Below are 20,109 nucleotides of genomic sequence, written 5' to 3'. Positions count from 1 at the left end.
AAATTACATAATGTAATATAATTTTAATAATATTAATTCTTTTAATCTGTGAATGGAATGGATACCTTTACATTTCTCTTTTTTAATGTTTATTATTTTGAGAGAGAGAGTGTGCACATGTGTATTCACACAAAGGGGAGAGGTAGAGAGAGGAGGGAGAGAGAATCCCAAGTAAGCTCTGCATTGTCAGTGCAGAGCCCTACATGGGGTTCAGTCTCACGAACTGTGAGATTTTCACCTGAGCCAAAATCAAGAGTCAGACACTTAACTGACTGAGTTACCCAGGTGTCCCTACCTTTCCATTTCTTTGTGTCTTTTTTGATTTCTTTTGTCAATGTTTTGTAGTTTTCAGAATAGAGATCTGTCATTTCCTTGCTTAAATTTATTACAAAGTATTTTATTGTTTTTGATGTATTGTAAGTGGAATTGATTTATTTCTTTTTTAGATAATTCACTGTTAGTGTACAGAAATGCTACTGACGTGTGTGTTGATTTTGTATTCTGCAAAGTTTAATGAATTTATTTATTAAATATAATAGTTTTGAGGCTGAGTCTCTAGGATTTTCTATGTATAAAATACATAGAAACTGCAAATAGGCAGTTTTACTGCTTCCTTTCCAATTCTGATGCCTTTTACTTTTTCTTGACTGCTTGCTCTGACTAGGACTTCCAGTACTATGTTGAATAGGAATGGTGAGAGTGGACACTTTTGTCTTGTTCCTCATCTTAGGGGAAAAGCTCTCAGGCTTTCTCCATTGGGTATGATGTTAACTGTGGACTTGTCATGTATGGCCTTTATTATATTGAGATATGTTTGGTCTATGCCTAATTTGTTAAATGTCTTTATGATGAGTGGTTGCTGAATTTTGTCAAATGCTTTTTCTGTGTCTACTGAGATGATCCTGTAATTCTTTTCTTTTATTCTGTTAATGTGATATATCACATTGATTTGGAGAAAAGTTTTGAATCATATTCTGTTTTGCTTCAAAATATTTTTAGAGTAAGTAAGATCAAATTCCTAAATTAAACCCAAGCACATGTGCATGTGGGCACACACAAACACACACACACACAGACACCTTGTTAATGTAAGTTACCATTATGTGTTGGTAATGTTCATGATTTCAATAGTATTTTCTCACTGACACTTCTGTATAATTTCTAATTCTGAGAGTATTCTGTTTTTTAAACTAATAAGTTGATTTAATTTTTATTGATTATGGGAGAAAATATATGCCCAATAGCAGACAGTAAAAAAATAGAAATGGGAAGGAAAAAAAACTCTAAATCTTGACGTTGGTCAAGGGATAAGTAGAGGAAAATGTAAAAATGGGAATTATATTAAATACACATTTTTATACTTTTTTAATTTATTTTTTTTTTAATGTTTATTTAGTTTTGAGAGAGAGACAGAGCATGAGTGGGGAAGGGGTAGAGAGAGAGAAGGAGACACAGAATCTGAAGCATGCTTCAGGCTCCAAGCTGTCAGCACAGAGCCAGATGCAGGGCCAAAACTCACAAAACATGAGGTCATTACCTGAACTGAAGTCAGACACTCAACCAACTGAGCCACCTAGGCACCCTTTTTATTATACCTTTTCTAATAAAAGATTAATGTACCTTATACATCATATCTTCTTAAAATAGTATTCACTCTCATAATCTTCTTTATTTAGGTTCTTTGGGTCAGAGTTTCTGATTTATAGATATTTCAGATAAAATATAGACAATGTTGAATCATTCTAATAAGGTGGTAGAGTATGAAATCAAGTCTTAGTCGGGGCGCCTGGGTGGCTCAGTCGGTTAAGTGTCCAACTCTTGGTTTCAGCTCAGATCATGAACTCAAGGTTTTGTGAGTTCAAGCCCCACGTTGAGCTCTGCTGACAGCACAGAGCCTGCTTGGGATTTTCTCTCTCTCTCTCTCTCTCTCTCTCTCTCTCCCTCTCCCTCTCCCTCTCCCTCTCTCCCTCTCTCTGCGCCCCTCCCTGCTCATGCTGTCTCTGTCTCTCTCAAAAAAATAAATAAATAAACTTAAAAAAAAATCAAATCTTAGGACATGAGATAGTGAAAATATGGAAGGGCTGACAGTCTTTCTTTTAAAAAAAAATGTTTATTCATTTTGAGAGAGAGAATGCAGGCATGAGCAGGAAAAGGGCAGAGAGAGAAGAAGAGAGGGAATCCCAAGGAGGCTCCAAGCTGTCAGTGCAGAGCCCTATGTGGGAGGGACTCAGTCTGCTGAATTGTGAGATCATGACCTGAACCAAAATCAAGAGTCAGAGACCACCAAATGAGCCACCCAGGTGTCCCAGGACTGACAGTCTTAATGGGTACAGTGTATGTCTTGAGAAGGAAAAGACAAAGGAAAAGTGTCATTGACCATGTTTTAGTGCAGAGGAAAGGTATAATGTTTTATATAATGTGGATGATTAAGGTGATAATATTACTGTCATTCACAGCTTTGTGAATGCTGAAGGTGAAGTTATTCTTGGATAATTCCAGCCTATTTTTCCTTAATGATTCTATGTGGTGAGGAGAATGACTCTGCATTAAGGAGAATAGGTTTCACTTTGATTGTGGGAAATGAAATTTTTAGCTTAAGAGATAGGTAAGACTTTTTTATATCAGAATCATCCATGTTAATATCTCCTGAGTACAGAATGGATTTGGTATATTGAGTTAGGAGTTTTTTTGGTTTAAAGAAATACCATTTGCTTTTTTTCACCTCCTCAGATATTACTTGTACAATCTGATGTTCCAGACCTGGAGGACCTATGTGCATCAGCGGCAAGAGATGAGGAACAAGTACATGAGAGCTGAGACTCATGGTGAGAAAGGAAGTACATGTCTAAAAAAATTCCTTCATTTATTTGATTTTTTTAAATGAAGACTTAATTTTTTAGAGCAATTTTAGTTAGGTTCATAACAAAATTGAGAGGAAGATTACAGTGATTACCCGTTTATCCCCTTCCTCCCACATACATAGTCTCTCCCACTATCATCATCATTCACCAGGGTGGTACATTTGTTACAATGAATCTGCATCCACACATCGTTATCACTCAAAGTCCATAGACCTCAGGGTTCACTCTTGGTGTTACACATTCTATGGACATGTATCTCATTACGGCATCAAACACAATATTGTCACTGGTCTGAAAATCTTCTGTGCTCTGCCTATTTAGTTCATCTCCTCCCCCTTGCAACTTTTAACTGTCTTCATAGTTTTGCCTCTTCCAAAATTTCATATAATTGAAATCATCTAGTATGGATGTAGCCTTTTCAGATTGGCTTCTTTTACTTCGTAATATGCACTTAAGTTTCCTCCATATCTTTTATGTCTTGATAGCTCATTTCTTTTTAGTGCTGAATAATATTCCAATGTCTGGATGTACCACAATTTATCCATTTCTAAGAAGGACATCCTGGTTGCTTCCAAAGTTTGGCAATTATGAATAAAGCTTCTGTAAATCTCCACGTGCAAGTTTTTGTGTAGATATAAGTTTTCAACTCCGTTGGGTAAATACCAAGGATTGCAGTTGCTGATCATATGGTAAGAGTATGTTTAATTTTGTAAGAAACTGCCAAACTGTCTTCCAGAGTGTCTGTACTGTTTTGCATTCCCACCAGCAATGAATGAGAATATCTGTTGTTCCACATCCTCACCAGCATTTGGTGTTGTCAGTGTTTTGGATTTTGGCCGTTCTAATAGGTTCGTGTAGTGGTATCTTGTTTTAATTTGTATTCCCTGATAACATATGATGTGGAACATCTTTTCATATGCTTATTTGCCATTTGTGTATTTTTGTTGAGGTATCTGTTAAGGTCTTTCGCCCATTGTTAAAGTTGGATTGTCTGTTTTCTTGTTGAGTTTTAAGAGTTCGTTGTATATTTGGGATAACAATTTTTTTTTTATCAGATGTGTCGTTTGTAAATATTTTCTCCCAGTCTGTGACTTGTTTCCTCATTCTCTTTACATTGTCTTTTGCAAAGCAAAAGTTTTTAATTTTAATGAAGTCCAGCTCATCAAATTTTTCTTTCATGGAAGATGCTTTTAGTGTTGTATCATACCCAAGGTTATCTGAGATTTCTCCTATGTTATTGTCTAGGGGTTTTCTAGTTTTGTGTTTTACATTTAGGTCTGTAGTCCACTTTGAGTTAATGTTTATGAAGAATGTAAGGTCTGTGTCTAGATTCTTTTTTTGTTTTTTGTTTTTTTTGCATTTTTAAATCGAATTGTTTCTGCACCATTTGTTGAAAAGACTGTCTTTACTCCATTGTAATGCCCTGCTACTTTGTCAAAGATAAGTTGGTTGTATTTACATGGGTCTGTTTCTGGACCTTCTGTTCCATTGAAGTATTTGTCAGTTCTTTTACCAATATCACTTTGTTTTGACTACTGTAACTTTATAGTTAAGTCTTGAAGTCAGGTAGTGTCATTCCTCCAACTTTATTCTTCTTCTTTAATATTGTGTTGGCTATTCTAGGTCTTTTGCCGCCTATAAACTTTAGAATCTGTTTGTTGATTTTGGTTGGAATTGCACTCAGTATGTAGATCAAGTTGGGAAGATCTGACATCTTGACAATATTGAGTCTCCCTATCCATGATAATGGGAATCCCCCCATTTATTTAGTTCATTGATTTCGTTCATCAGAGTTTTTCAGTTTTCCTCACACTGACATTGTATATATTTTGTTAGATTTATACCTATTTCATTTTTGGGGGTGCTAATGTAGATTCTATGGGATTTTCTATGTAGATAGTTAAGCCGTTTGTGAACAGAGACCGTTTTATTCCTTCCTTTCCAAATTATTTTTATTACACTGGCTAGAGCTTCCAGTAAGACATGACATAGGAGTGGTGAGAGTGGACACCCTTGCCTTGTTCCTGATTTTAAGGGAAAAGCATTCAGTCTTTAACCATTAAATATGACGTTAGCTGTAGGGTTTTTTTTTTGGTAGATGTCCTTTATCAATTAAGGAAGTTATTTTTTATTCCTAGTTTTCTGAACACTTTTATCATTAAGAGGTATTGAATTTTGTTGGATGATTTTTCTGTATCTATTGAGATGATTCACGCTTTTCTTTTTTAGTCCTTTAATATGGTGAAACACATAGAGCAATTTTCTAATTTTGAACCATTCTTACATTCCTGAGATTAATGCCATTCTTTATATATTTCTGGATTCAGTTTACCAACTGTTTTATTGAAGATTTTTACATCTATGTTCATGATGATATTGGTCTATAGTTTTCTCTTGTTGTAATGTCTTTGTCTGGTTTTAGTTAAGCGGTAATCCTGGCCTCATAAAATGAGTTGGGAAGTGTTTCCTCATCTTCTACTTTCTAAAAAGGATTTGTAGAATTGGTATTATTTATTCCTTCAATATTTGGTAAAATTCTTTAGTGAACTCATCCGGGCCTGGAGTTTTCCTTGTTGGAGAATTTTGAAGTTTGAATTCAAGTTTTTGATTAGATGGAAGACTATTTAGGTTACCTATGAAGCAGTTTTGGTAATTTGTCTTTCAAGGAATTAGTCCATTTTAAATATGTTGTTTAATTTATGGGCATAGAGTCATTTGAAGTACTCCATTATTATAATGTTAATGTCTGCAGGGTCTGTAGTGATAGCTCCTCTCTCATTCCTAATATTGATCATTTATATCTTTAACCTTTTATTCTTGGTTAGTGTGACTAGAGCTTTATCAGTTTTATCCATCTTTCAAATAACCAGCTTTTACATTCATTCTGTTTTTCTGTTTTCAAGTTCCTTGATTTCTGCTCCTGTCTTTATTATTACTTCACTTCTGTAAGGTTTGGTTTCAATTTGCTTCCCCCACCCCACCCCCCCCCCCCCCCAGTTTCTTAAGATGTAAGCTGAGATTACTGATTTGAGGCTTTTCCTTTTTTCTAACACAAGCATTTATGGTAATAAAGCTTCCCTTAAGCATCGTTTTAACTGCACCCCCCCCCCAGATTTTAATATTTGCAGTTCTGTTTTCATTCAATGAGAAATGTTTTCTAACTTCTGTGATGACTTCCTTTTTGACCCACAGGTTATCTAAAAGTGGGTTTAGTCCTATATTGGAGATTTTCTAATACCTTTCTATATTTATAGAGATAGTTAAAAATAGGAGAGGAGTTAAGATGGCAGAGTAGTATGGGGACCCTGAGCTTGTCTCATCCCTGAAATGCAGCTAGATCAGCATCAAGCCATTTTGAACACCTAGGAAATTGATCTGAGGATTAATGCAACAATCTGCATGATTTGAGCCAGAGAACTTGGCAGGTATGCAGTGTGGAGAAGTGAATTGGGGGAGAGAAAAGCCGTGGGGCTGCTGAGGGTTGGGACCCATTTTGACGGAGAGAGGACAGAGAAAGAGAAAGGAGGAAAGTGCAGTGTATCAAGATCACACACAAAAAAGCACTCTACCCTAAAGTAGCTGGAGAGAGAGAAAGGGTGAAAACACTCACGGGGGACTGGACAAGAAATCTGTTCCCCAAAACCATTGATGAAGAGAAAGGACAGGGTTTCAATATCTCCAGGACTCTATAAACAGTCGAGCACAGAGTTTGAAGTTTCAGAGCTCCAGTGAGGAAGATGGGCCAATCCCCAGGAGGAGGCAGTGTGATCTGAGGGGTCCATGTGCCACATGGAGAAAAGTAGTTCCCCTACTTGGAAAGCATTTGGTAGAGGCTATATAGCCTTCCCTGTGGGCAAAAATCCAGCAGACCCCAGAGAGCTGCAAAGCTTACTGATATTGGAACAAAAACACCAGAGTGCGTCAAGACCTGGTGGTGGCTGTGTGTTGTTATTTACTGTAAACTCTGAGTCTCTGCCACCGTCCAATCATGCAAACGTTTTCTGGGGCAAGTCAATACCTGGCCATTGCTCCACGACACACTCCCCCAGAGAATCACCGTGGGTCCAAGCCATGGGGTCTCTGAAGTATGGGATTTTGAAACACATCCCCATTTGAGATAAAACTCTGAAGGGAGGTGCCACCTGGCTGGCAGACAGCTTGGACACAGACAGGGTAAAGGAGGGGGGAAGACAGTTGCCTGAGACAAAGGAGAAGTGATTGATCATGTGTTTGTGAGGGCACGAAATTCCTGCACCAGAGACTAGAGAGCTGGGTGAAGCCATTTTCACCTCTAGCACACACACAGATCAATCCCAGTGAGCTAAGCAGCACCACCAAGTGGAGAACAGAGCCATCACACCAAGCCCCACCCACTTGTGCCCTCCAGGCACATCCCCCAGAATAGAAGCACAAATCCCTTCCACCTTCTTAATCTAGACTATAATGTGCAGAGTTTCAATTCTAGGGGAAACTGGATGTAATTTCATCCACATTTCATTCTGTTGGCTTGTTCGTTTTTGTTGCTTCTGTTTCTGCTTATGTTGTTTGCTTTTTTCTTTCTCTTTCTTGGATACAGAAAGAGCAAATTAATTTTTTGGTTTTTTATTCTAGTTTATTTTACTCCATTTTATTTAAAAATTTATTGGGGCACCTGGGTGGCTTAGTTGGTTAAGCGTCCGACTTCAGCTCAGGTCATGATCTCATGGTCCGTGAGTTCGAGCCCCGCGTCGGGCTCTGGGCTGATGGCTCAGAGCCTGGAGCCTGCTTCTGATTCTGTGCCTCCCTCTCTCTCTGCCCCTCCCCAATTCATGCTCTGTCTCTCTCAGTCTCAAAAATAAATATTAAAAAAATTTTTTTTTAATTTATTTAAACTTTTTTTTTTTGGTCTATTTTTTCTCTTTTTTATCAAGCTTCTTTCAACAGTCAGACCCAAACACATCTAGGATCTAGATTCCTTTATTTGATTTTCTGCTTTGTTTTTTATTTAAAAATTTTTATTTTTTATTAATTTTTTTTCTTCCTCCAAAATGACAAGATGGAGGAATTCATCCCAAAAGAAAGAACAGGAAGAAATGATGGACAGAAATTTAATCAACACAGATATAAGTAAAATATCTGAGCTAGAATTTAAAACCATGATTATAAGAATACTAGCTGGGGTTGAAAAAAAAAAGCATAGAAGACACCAGAGAATCTCTTTCTGTAGAGATAAAATAAATAAAATCTAGTCAGGCTGAAATTAAAAATGCTGTAACCGAGATGCAGTCTCTGATGGATGCCATGATGGTAAGGATGGATGAAGCAGAGCAGTGAATCAGTGATACAGAAGATAAAATTATGGAAAATAATAAAGCAGGAAAAAAGAGGGAAAGAAAGGCAAAAGGTCACAATACAAGACTTTTTTTTGTCGTTTATTTTTGAGAGAGAGACAGAGCATGAGTGGGGGAAGAGCAGAGAGAAGGAGACACAGAATCCAAAGCAGGTGTTAGCACAGAGCCTAACATGGGGCTCGAACTCATGAACTGCAAGATCATTACCTGAACTGAAGTCAGACTGAGCCACCCAGGTGCCCCAATCACAATACCAGACTTACAGAACTTAGTGACTTATTAAAGAGGAACAACATGTGTATCATAGGAGTCCCAGAAGATGAAGAGAGAGAAAAAGGGGCAGAAGGTTTATGTGAGCAAATTATAGCTGAAAAACTTTCCTGATCTGAGGAAGGACACAGACATCAAAATCCATGAAGCACAGAGAACTGCGCTTCAACACAAACCAACCATCACCAAGGCATATCATACTCAAATTCACAACATACACAGACAGGGAAAGAATCATGAAAGCAGCAAGGGGAAAAAAGTCCTTAGCCTACAAGGGAAGACAGATCAGGTGCACAGCAGGTTTGCCCACAAATACATGGCAGGCCAGAAAGGAGTGGTGGGATATATTCAGTGTGCCCAGTGGGAAAAATATGCAGCCAAGAATTCTTTATCCAGCAAGGCTGTCATTCAAAATAGAAGGAGAGATAAAGTTTCCCAGACAAACAAAATCTAAAGGAGTTTGTGACCACTAAACCAGCCCTGCCAGAAATCTTAAGGGGGACTCTGAGTGGAGAAACAAACAAAACAAAACACCAAAACAAAACAAAACAGACCAAAAGCAACAAAGACTAGAAAGGACCAGAGGACATCACCAGAAACATCAACTCTACAAGCCACACAATGGCACTAAATTCATATCTTTCAATAATCACTCTAAATGTAAATGAATTAAATGTTCCAATCAAGACAGGATATCAGAATGGATTAAAAAAAAATAAGACCCATCTAAATGCTGCCTATAGGAGACTCATTTTAGACCTAAAGACACGTGCAGATTGAAAGTAGGGGGATGGAGAACCATCTATCATGCTAATGGACATCAGAAGAGAGCTGGAGTAGCTGTACGTCTATCAGAAAAACTAGATTTTAAAACAAAGACTGTAACGAGTTGAAGGACATAATATCATAATTAAAGAAGAGCTAACAATCGTAAATACTTATGCCCCCAACTCGAAATCACCCAAATATATAAACCAATTAATCATAAATATAAATTCATTAATAAAATACAATAGTAGGAGACTTTAACACCTCACTTACAGCAATGGACAGATCATCTCAGCAGAAAATCAACACAGAAACAGTGGCTTTGAATGATAAATTGGACTGTATGGACTTAACAGATATATTCAGAACATTTCATCCTAAAGCAGCAAATACCCATTCTTCTCGAGTGCACATGGAACATTATCCAGAATAAATCACATACTGAGTCGCAAAATCAGCCCTCAAGAAGTACAAAAAGATTGATATCATACCATGCGTATTTTCAGACCACAGTACTATGAAATTTGAAATCAACCACAAGAAAAAATATAGAAAGACCACAAATACTTGGAGGTTAAAGAATATCTTATTAAAGAATGAACGTGCTAACCAGGAAATTAAAGAGGAAATTAAAAAGTACATGGAAGCCAATGAAAATGAAAACACAACAGTCCAAAACCTTTGGGATGCAGCAAAGGCAGTCATAAGAGGGAAATACATAGCAATCCAGGCCTTCCTAAAGAAGGAAGAAATGTCTCAAATACACAACCTAACCTTATACCTAAAGGAGCTGGAAAAAGAACAGCAAATAAAGCCCCAAACCAGCAGAAAATGGGAAATATAAAGATTAGAGCAGAAATCAATGATATAGTAAAAAAAAAAACCAAACAACAGAACAGATCCACAAAACCAGGAGCTGGTTCTTTGATAGAATTAACAAAATTGATAACCCCCCAGCCAGATTTATCAAAGAGAAAAAGGAAAGGACCCAAATAAATAAAATCACGAATGAAAGAGGAGAGATCACAACCAGCACCACAGAAATACAAACAATAATAAGCAAATATTATGAGCAATTACATGCCAACAAATTGGGGAATCTGGAAGAAATGGATAAATTCCTAGAAACATATAAACTACCAAAACTGAAACAGGAAGAAATAGAAAATTTGAACAGACCCATAACCAGAAAGAAATTGAATCAGTAATCAAAAATCTCTCAACAAACGAGTCCAGGGCTGGATGGCTTCCCAGGGGAATTCTACCAGACATTTAAAGAACAGTTAATACCTATTCTTTTGAAGCTGTTCCAAAAAATAGAAATGGAAAGAAAACTTCCAAACTTATTCTATGAGGTCAACTTTACCTTGATTCCAAAACCAGACAGACCTCACTAAAAAGGAGAATTACAGACCAATTTCCCTAATGGACATGGATGCAAAAATTCTCAGCAAGATGCTAGCAAACCAAATCCAACAATATATTAAAAGAATTATTCACCACGATCAAGTGGGATTTATTCCTGGGCTGCAGGGGTGGTTTAGTGTCCACAAATCAATCAATATGATTCATCACATTAATAAAAGAAAGGATAAGAACAACATGATCCTCTCAATAGATGCAGAAAAAGCACTTAACAAAAAATAGCCTACTTTATTGATAAAAACCCTTAAGAAAGTAGGAGTAGAGGGAACATACCTCAACATCATAAAGACCATATATGAAAGACTCACCGCTAATATCATCCTCAATGGGTAAAAATTGAGAGCTTTCTCTCTAAGGTCAGGACCCGTGACAGGGATGGCCACTCTCACCACTGTTGTTCAACATAGTACTGGAAGTCCTAGCCTCAACAATCAGACAACACAAAGAAATAAAAGGCATCCAAATTGGCAAGGAAGAAGTCAAACTTGCACTCTTGCAGATGACATGATACTCTATGTGGAAAACCCAAAAGACTCCACCAGAAAACTCCTAGAACTGATAACATGAGTTCAGCAAAGTCACAGAGTATAAAATCAACATACAGAAATCAATTGCATTTCTATATGCCAATAATGAAGCAGCAGAAAGAGAAATCAAGGAATCGATTCTATTTACAATTGCACCAAAACCCATAAGATACCTAGGAGTGAACTTAACCAAAGAGGTAAAAGATCTGTATGCTAAAAACTATAGAAAGCTTAAGAAGTTGAAGAAGACACAAAGAAATGGAAAAACATTCCATGCTCATGGATTAGAACAGTTATTGTTAAAGTACCTACACTACCCAAAGCACTCTACACATTCAATGCAATCCCTAGCAAAATAACACCAGTATTCTTCACAGAGCTAGAACAAACAATCCTAAAATTTTTATGGAACCAGAAAAGACCCCAAATAGCCAAAATAATGATGAAAAAGAAAACCAAAGCTGGAGGCATCACAATTCCAGACTTCATGCTATATTACAAAGCTGTTATCATCAAGACAGTATGGTACTGGCACAAAACCAGACATATAGGTCAGTAGAACAGAATAGAGAACCCAGAAATGGACCCACAAATGTATGGGAAACTAATCTTTGACAAAACAGGAAAGAATATCCAATGGAAGAAAGACCGTCTCCTTAGCAAATGGTGTTGGGAAAATAGGAGTGACATGCAGAAGAATGAACCTGGACCACTTTTTACACCATACATAAAAATAAACTCAAAATGGATGAAAGACCAAAATGAAACACAGGAAACCATGAAAATCCTAGAGGAGAACACAGGCAACAACCTCTTTGACCTCATTCACAGCAACTTTTTACTAGACATAGCTCCAGAGGCAAGGGAAACAAAAGCAAAACTGAACTATTGGGACCTCATCAAGATAAAAAGCTTCTACACAGTGAAAGAAACAGTCAATGTAACTAAAAGGCAACCAACAGAATGGGAGAAGATATTTGCAAATGAAATATCGGATAAAGGGTAAGTATTCAAAATCTATAAAGAACTTCTCAAACTCAACACCCCAAAACCCAAATAATCCAGGGAAGAAATGGGCAAAAGACATGAACACTTTTCCAAAGAAGACATCCAGATGGCTAACAGACACATGAAAAGATGCTCAACATCACTCATCATCAGGGAAATACAAATCAAAACCACAATGAGATAAATACCTCCTACCTATCAGAATGGCTAAAATTAACAACTCTGGAAACAACAAATGTTGGCGAGGATGCAGAGAAAGGGGAACACTTTGGCACTGTTGGTGGGAATGCAAACTGGTGCAGCCACTTTGGAAAACAGTATGGAGGTTCCTCAAAAAATCAAAAATAGAGCTACCCTGTGATTCAGCAATTACACTACCTAGGTATTTATCTGAAGGATACAAAAATGCTGATTTGAAGGAGTACATGCACCCTAATGTTTATAGCAGTACTATTAATAGTAGCCTGAGTATGGAAAGAGCCCAAATGTACATTGATGGATGAATGGATAAAGACGATGTGGTATATTTTATACGATGGAATATTAGTGATCAAAAAGAATGAAATCTTGCCATTTGCAACAACGTGGATGGAACTAAAATGTATTATGCTGAGTGAAGTAAGTCAGACAAATATATGATTTCACTCATATGTGGAATTTAAGAAACAAACAAATGAACATAGGGGAAGGGAAGGGAAAATAAGACAAAAACAGGGAGGCAAACCGTAAGAGACTCTTTTAAAAAAAAACATTTTTTTAGGTTTACTTGTTTATTTTGAGAGAGGGAGAGGGAGGGAGGGAAGAGGAGGGGGGGAAATGGGTGGGGGGAGGGGCAGAGGAGAGAGAGAATCCCAAGTAGGCTCAACACTGGCAAAGCAGGGCTTGAACCCATGAACTGTGAGATCATGAGTTAGACACTTAACCAACTGAGCCACCCAGGCCCCCCAATAAGAGACTCTTAAATACAGAGAATAAACTGAGGGTTGTTGGAGGGGTGTTGGGTAGGGGGATGGGCTTAATGGGTGATGGACATTAAGGAGGGCACTTGTTGGGATGAGCACTGGGTGTTGTATGTAAGCCAGTTTGACAATAAATTATATAAATAAATAAATGTATGTATGTAAGTGATGTAAGTGATGAATCACCAAATTCTGTTCCTGCAAACATTATTACACTATATGTTAACTAACTTGGATTTAAATAAAATGAAAAATATAAAGAAATATTCAAAATATCTTTATTGATGTTCTAATTTACTTCATTATGATCAGAGAACTTAGTATGACTTCAGTTCTGTTACATTTGTTCAGGTTTGTTTTGTTTCAGAACGTGCTTTGTCTTGTGAATAGTCTATCTTTGAGGAATGTGCATTCTTCTGTCTCATATTATTTAAAATTATAATGAATACAGCTATATTATGGGGTAGAAAGAAAAGTCACTTGAATTCTTCAGATAAAAAGAGTTGTTTCTGACCTATGACAGTTGTCTCAGGCTATGCCCACAGACCTCAGGGAGTATCTTTTCACTCTCATACTGTTAAGTAAAAAAGTAACAAGTACTTTTAGGCCTTTGGGAAGTGTGGTTCTCTAAATTGTCTAGAATCATGGCAGAGACCATTAATGCAGATTCTTGTATACCACCCTCAGGAAAATAACAGCTTGCATTTATTGGAGACACTTTTCATAGATGATCTCATTTACCCTTGGCAAACATACCTTTAAAGAAGGCACCATTTTATAGATGAGGAATTTGTATGATGTTACTCAGCCCAGTGATAAGCTCAGTATTCACACCTGGTATGTCTTACTCAGGAACCCAAACTCTAAACCACAGCAGCATTGCCCGAGGGGCCTAAGGAAGCTACATGTTGTATTCTCTGTGTCTTGACTTGATTGGTTAATTGCTATGAAATAGAAATAAAGCTCTTGTCTTACCACATTTTGAGAAAGTCTTGAACACGGTTGACATAATTTTGTTTTCTCCTTTGTGTTCTGAAAAGAACAGAAATTAACTTCATTAGTGATGGCTTTCATAATGAAAATGGCATTACTTCAAAGGGAGACCTATGGACCTTTACACTTCCCATATTTAGTAAATTCTCTTTCTTCCAGGAACACTACTGGTCCTTTTTATTCTGTTTTCCAAGCAGATACAGATAGTATCCTTTTCTTTTGTCTTGCTTATTCTACTTTACAATTATTATTTCAAGCAGCAAGTTTTAGAACATAATTTTTTCTCCTTTAACTTTATGCTGTGGGAAGTTTTAAATGTCTACAAAATTGGAAGATGAAATAATGAACCTCCATGTACCTGTCACTCAGCTTCATCAGTTACCAACTCATACCAGTCTCACTTCTCTGCTTTTTTGCGTTATTCACATTATTTCATCTGTAAATATCACAGAATATATATCTAGAAAGAATGTCGTTTAAAACAGAAGATTTCTGAACAGTGTAGTATATTTATTTTCCTTTAAGTGGTTTGTAAATGTCATCACTTGTATAGCCATTCTTCACCTGTCCTTTTGTCTTTATTCATTTTGTAGATTTTCACAACTTTTCCACCAGGGGGCACTTGAAGGCTGGATGAATTTAGATATTCAAAAGGAGGGTGAATACAGAGAGCCCATGAGCTTCTCGATAACCCAGAAGTACTCTGTTATCTTTCCCTACTCCTTTTTGAAAATCTTTTTGATGCATCTAGATGCAAAGCAAAAGATGCGGCAGGCCTGGAAGTCCTGGATGATCTACGTGGTTTTTCGTAGAACCAAACTTCAGATGCAGACCACTGCCCTGGAGTTTAGGCAGCGGAGTATTTTATGGTGAGTGTGTTCAATTGCTCTGCAAATCAGCAGCTATCATTTGACCTCTGTTTTGTATTATGCACATAAATACCCACCTTAGGGGTGCCTGGGTGGCTCAGGTGGTTAAGCATTTGACTCTCAATTTTTTCAGCTCAGGTCATGATCTCACCGTTTGTGAGATCCAGCCCCCTGTTGGGCTCTGTGCTAACAGCATGATGCCTGCTTGGGATTCTCTCTTTCCCTGTCTCTCTGCCCCTCCCTTGCTCGCTCTCTGTCTTTCTCAGAATAAAAAAAAAACATTTTTTTAAAAACCCACTGCAGGGTGTCTGGGTGGCCCATTCAGTTAAGTGTCTGAATTCAGCTCAGGTCATGATCTCACAGTTCAAGGGTTTGGGCCCTGCATTAGGCTCCACGCTGGTGGTGTGGAGATTGCTTGGGGTTCTCTCTTTCTCCCTCTCTCTCTGCCCCCTCTCAACTCATGCTTTCTCTTTCTCAAAAATAAATTAATTTTTTTTTAAAAACCACCTTAAAACAGTGTTTCAAACATAGTTGATCCTTAAATAAATATTTATTGACAACTTGTTCAACTACACTATCAGGTTTTCACATAATCAGCAGTAACAGTAATTGAGTACTTACTGTGTTTGAGTAAACACTGTTGTTTGTGTGTGTTAATTTTTTAATGTAAAGTCTCATTTCATCATCACCATAAACTAAAATAAGTACTGTTTTTGTAAATATTAAGATACACAGAGTCCAAGGGCACCTGGGTGGCTCAGTCATTTGAGTGTCTGACTCTTGATTTTGGCTCAGGTCATGATATCACAGTTTGTGGATTTGAATTCCACGTCGGGCTCTGCACTGACAGCATGGAACCTACTTGGGATTCTCTCTGTCCCTCTCTCTTCTCTTTCTCCACTTGTGTGCACACCTGCATTCTCTCTCAAAGTAAATACATAAACTTTAAAAAAAAAAAAAAAGATAACACAAAGGGTCTCAGAAAGGTTGAGTAATTTGCCCGAGCCCATATAAGTTGTAATTGGTAAAATAGGGCTCAGCTACCCATCTTTCTGATGCTAAAGCCCATTTTCGTAACTGCCCTATACAGCATTTCATCAGCATTGTCCACACCTTGGAGGGACATGAATTAGTTGACTTTGAAAACCAGACATGTGTAACAATGAGCTGCTTTTATAGTGGGACTGATCCCACTGAATGTTGTCTCTGGTTGGTCCTTTAGGTGTCCTGAATGGCAGCATATTAAAAGCTCAAAAGAGGTGGACCTTCTGATATAGATAAGAGCAGAAGCTTTGCAGCTAGACTGACTTGAGCTCAAATCCATGTTCCCACATGTATAGTTGTGTCCTTTCACCTCCACATTTCACTTTCTCCTCATTTGTGAAATAGGTACACCTTGAAGTGTCTTTCAGGGTTGTCATGGGAGATAAATATGATGACATCCGAAGTATTTAACATGGTATCCAGAACATCAGTACACCTAAAAATTCTTTTTTGTTTTAAATAACCTCTTTAAGTTATTTAAAATTTATTTGGCAAATATTTTTGAATGCTTAATAAGTGTACATTTCTATCAGAGTCTATGGGGGATGTTTTTACATAATTTTACTTATTTACGGGGCTTAAAATGTTCCTAGTCCTGTACTGGCTGCTGGGACTGAATTCAGGCAACTTGTAATCCCCTAAGTGCTTATAAAGGTAAGTAGTAATGTAAGATAGCTTGAGATTTTGAAGTGAGTGATGCTGCTAAGCATGGCCCAGGTTAGGACGACATAAAGATTTTGCTAGGTTAGAGTGACCAAAGTGAGTGCTTCTGTAAAAAGCAGAGGTTGCAAACTCTCATTTCCTCATTACTGTTTTCCTACAGCTAATTAGAAAATAAGCAGAAAGGACGCCAAGACTGGAGATCTAAAAGCCATGTTTTTTGTAATTTGTTTTGTGAAATCTGATTTTTTTGTATGTTGGCAATAATTCATATTTTTAAACGTGTGTAGTTCCAAATAGAGCATGTCTGGAGTTTCTAAGACTGGAGCTGACCTTAGGAACCATCAGTTTCCAGCCCTAAATTAGCTGTTCCAGGACTGCTTCTCGGTTTTGTTTGTTTGTTTGTTTGTTTGTTTATTTTTTTATTTTTTTCAGCGGTGGCTCCAACAGATGTCAGTTGAGATGGCACAGTGAGGGAATAGAGACTTGAGACGAGGGTCCAAGGCCCAGCCCTCATTGACCTTCTCTTTTCTGGGTGGCTTTTTTTTGACTGGTTCTATCTTTGGTTTGTTCTTTGACAGGGTGTGGTGGAGCCACTGGAGGCAGCAGCTGGGATGGGTCCGTGTGGGCCATGCCCTCCATGCATCAGCTTTGAAGCACAGGGCCCTGAGCCTCCAGCTGCAGGTGAGCGCAGCAGACTTTGGCATAGGTGTCTTCTGTCCATGTTGTCAAACCCCACAGCCACAGAGGGCAGGGTTGGATTCCCAAGAAGGCTGGCCATCATGCTGCTCCCTCTCTCCTAGGCCCTCCCTGCAGCTAAGGGGGTCAGGGGCGGTGGGCGGGGGTGGAGGGCAGAAGCAACATGGAAGGCTGGGTTCAATGGATAGAGGCTGCTATTAGGAATATGCTAGGGTCATCTGGGTGGCTCAGTCAGTTAAACATCCGACTTTGGCTCAGGTCATGATCTTGTAGTTGGTGAGTTCAAGCTGCACACCAGGCTATGTGCTGACAGCATGGAGCCTGGAGCTGCTTCAATCCTGTCTTCCATCTCTACCCCCACCCTCCCACTCAGGTGCACAGGCACACATGCACTGTCTCCCTCTTTCAAAAATAAAATAAAAAACATTTAAAAAATATGCTTAAATGTGATTACCAATGGTTTGTATGGTGCATTTGCTAATCATGGAGCTGGAAGGGCATTTATGAATTAGTTACAAATATGATTAAAGAAACAACAGTATATTCTTTATTTCTTTATTGCTGTTTTCCTATAGCAAGTTAGAAAATAATGAGGGCAGAAAAGAAACTGAGACTGTAAAGAAAACCTGGCTTCTAAATACAATTTTGCTTATATTGAGGTTTCTTTTGAGGATGCCACTAGCTTTTGGTCAGTAATAAAGGCCTAACATCTGTACTAAGACTATGCTGTGGTGAAGCTTTCTTATGACCTTTGATAGACTCTGAGTTTCTCTCAGTTCTTTGGTCTGCTGAGTACTTCTAGGGCTGCCATGTCAGTTATAGAGAATAGAACAGGGAATAGGGAAAAAAAAGAAGTGACCTTTACTATATATAGGAGTAAATCTCTTTTTAATCTGACAACATGTTGCATCGTCAGTGCAAAGGTGTGCAGTATATGGAAATCACATGCAAATAGCATATACAATCATCTAGGTCAGGGGTCCACAGAGTGGCCCACATGTCATATTTGGCCTACAGTCTGTTGTAAATAAAGTTTTATTGGGATGCAGTTATACCTGCATTGTCCAAGGTTGCTTTCAGGCTACAAGGGCAGAGTTGAGTAGTTCCCACAGAGACTGTGTGTCATGCAAGTCTAAAATAGTTATTAATTGACTTTGAAGAAAAAATTTGCTCAGGGCACCTGGTTGGCTCAGTTGGTTAAGTGTCCAACTTCGGCTCAGGTCATGATCTCTTGGATCGTGAGTTTGAGCCCCATGTTGGGCTCTGTGCTGACAGCACAGAGCCTCTGTGTCCCCCACTCTCTCTGCCCCTCCTCCTCTCACCTTTCTCCCAAAGAGCCACTCCGAGAGCCTATAAACCCATTCTGCTGGTGCTATTGCTCAGAACACTTCAGAATTCCCTTTTGATTGTTGTCTTCAAAGCTTGCAACGACAGATTTGACTGAATAATTTTAGTGAGAGCAGGTTTTCATGGTTAGTGGTTGGATTTAACATATAAAACAACCCAAGGTCATTCAGAATCAAATTCAGTGAAAATTATGAATCATCAAGATCATATTAGTATATACGGGGCACGGGGTGTCTGGGTGGCTCAGTCAGTTGAGCATCTAACTCTTGATTTCAGTTTGGGTCATGATTCCACAGTTTAACAGGCTCTGCACTGATACTGTACAGCCTGCTTGGGATTCTCTCTTTCTAAATAAATAAATGAACTTAAAAAAAAAGATATTGATATGGACCAAAAGCTGTGTGAAACTCTAAGACCAGATTTTATTATGCAGATTATGAGTAATAGTGCATTATATCTGGTAAGTACCATATGGTTTACCAAGAATTTATATTTAAGTCATTTCTTTTAAGCCTCATGACATCTCTGAACTAGGCAGCATAGACATCATGAGATATGTGAAATTAAAAAAATGTTTTTTATCAATTTGTGTACCTCAAACATAGAAACACTGAATATAAAACCTTTATAAAAACATGAGCAGATACCCAAGCAACCACTACCCAGATTTAGAAGGTGTTCGCATTTTCCATACTTGTTCAAACACTGCTCAAGCCTTGCTCTTCCTCCATTCTGCCACCATCCATCCTCAGAGATGTCCCCTGCACTGATACAAGGTTATCATTCCCTTGTGTTCTTTTTCACTTGTAGAAATGTGTGCATACATACCACAAAGAAAAAATGTTCTGGTTTTGTGTAGTTAGGAAACTGATGAATGGTGTCATACTGGGCATTACTATGCAGCTTGCCTTTTTTATGCAACAGTATATTTTTGAGGTGTATCCTTGTAGGTATGTAGAGATCTATTAACCGTACACTATGCCATTGTATGAATAAGGTACAGTTTATCTGCTTCAATAGTAGTCAGTATTTATGCTAATGATGGACTATTGATTACTTCTACATATTTTCAATTACAAATGGTTCTGCAGAGAGCATTTTTAAACATATATTATTGTGCAAGAGTCTGAAAGATTCTGTATTCTGGTTCCTGGAAATGACCTTGTTGGTTCATTGGGTATTCATCTCTCTGTCTTTATTAAGGATTGCCTAGTTGCTTTCCAGTGTTGTGCCGATTTAAGTGCTAACGTTTCAGTTCTCATTTCTTTCTGCCTCCTTAGCACTGTGCATTGCCAGACTTGGTCATCTTCACCAATTTGATAGGTATGGAACAGTAATTCACTGTTGCT

The 20,109-nt window shown here is 38.0% G+C and overlaps 1 protein-coding gene across 13 annotated transcripts in view; it reads left to right on the top strand.

Annotated features, from left to right (window-relative positions):
* The window catches only part of SFI1 (SFI1 centrin binding protein), a 104,657-nt gene that overhangs the window by 36,921 nt on the left and 47,627 nt on the right, over positions 1 to 20,109 (top strand). For all 13 annotated transcript variants that reach the window (XM_040464017.1, XM_040464014.1, XM_040464013.1 and 10 more), the window contains 3 exons: positions 2,731 to 2,825; positions 14,893 to 15,010; positions 17,296 to 17,398. In XM_040464017.1, coding sequence (XP_040319951.1) covers positions 2,731 to 2,825; positions 14,893 to 15,010; positions 17,296 to 17,398 — 316 coding nt within the window. The remainder of the gene's footprint in view (positions 1 to 2,730; positions 2,826 to 14,892; positions 15,011 to 17,295; positions 17,399 to 20,109) is intronic.

The sequence above is a fragment of the Herpailurus yagouaroundi genome, unplaced genomic scaffold, assembly GCF_014898765.1.
Source record: "Herpailurus yagouaroundi ecotype Mexico unplaced genomic scaffold, PumYag 428, whole genome shotgun sequence".
NCBI lineage: Eukaryota > Metazoa > Chordata > Mammalia > Carnivora > Felidae > Herpailurus > Herpailurus yagouaroundi.
The sequence above is the reverse complement of the archived record's forward strand: the minus strand, read 5'-3'. Positions and strand labels throughout refer to the sequence as shown.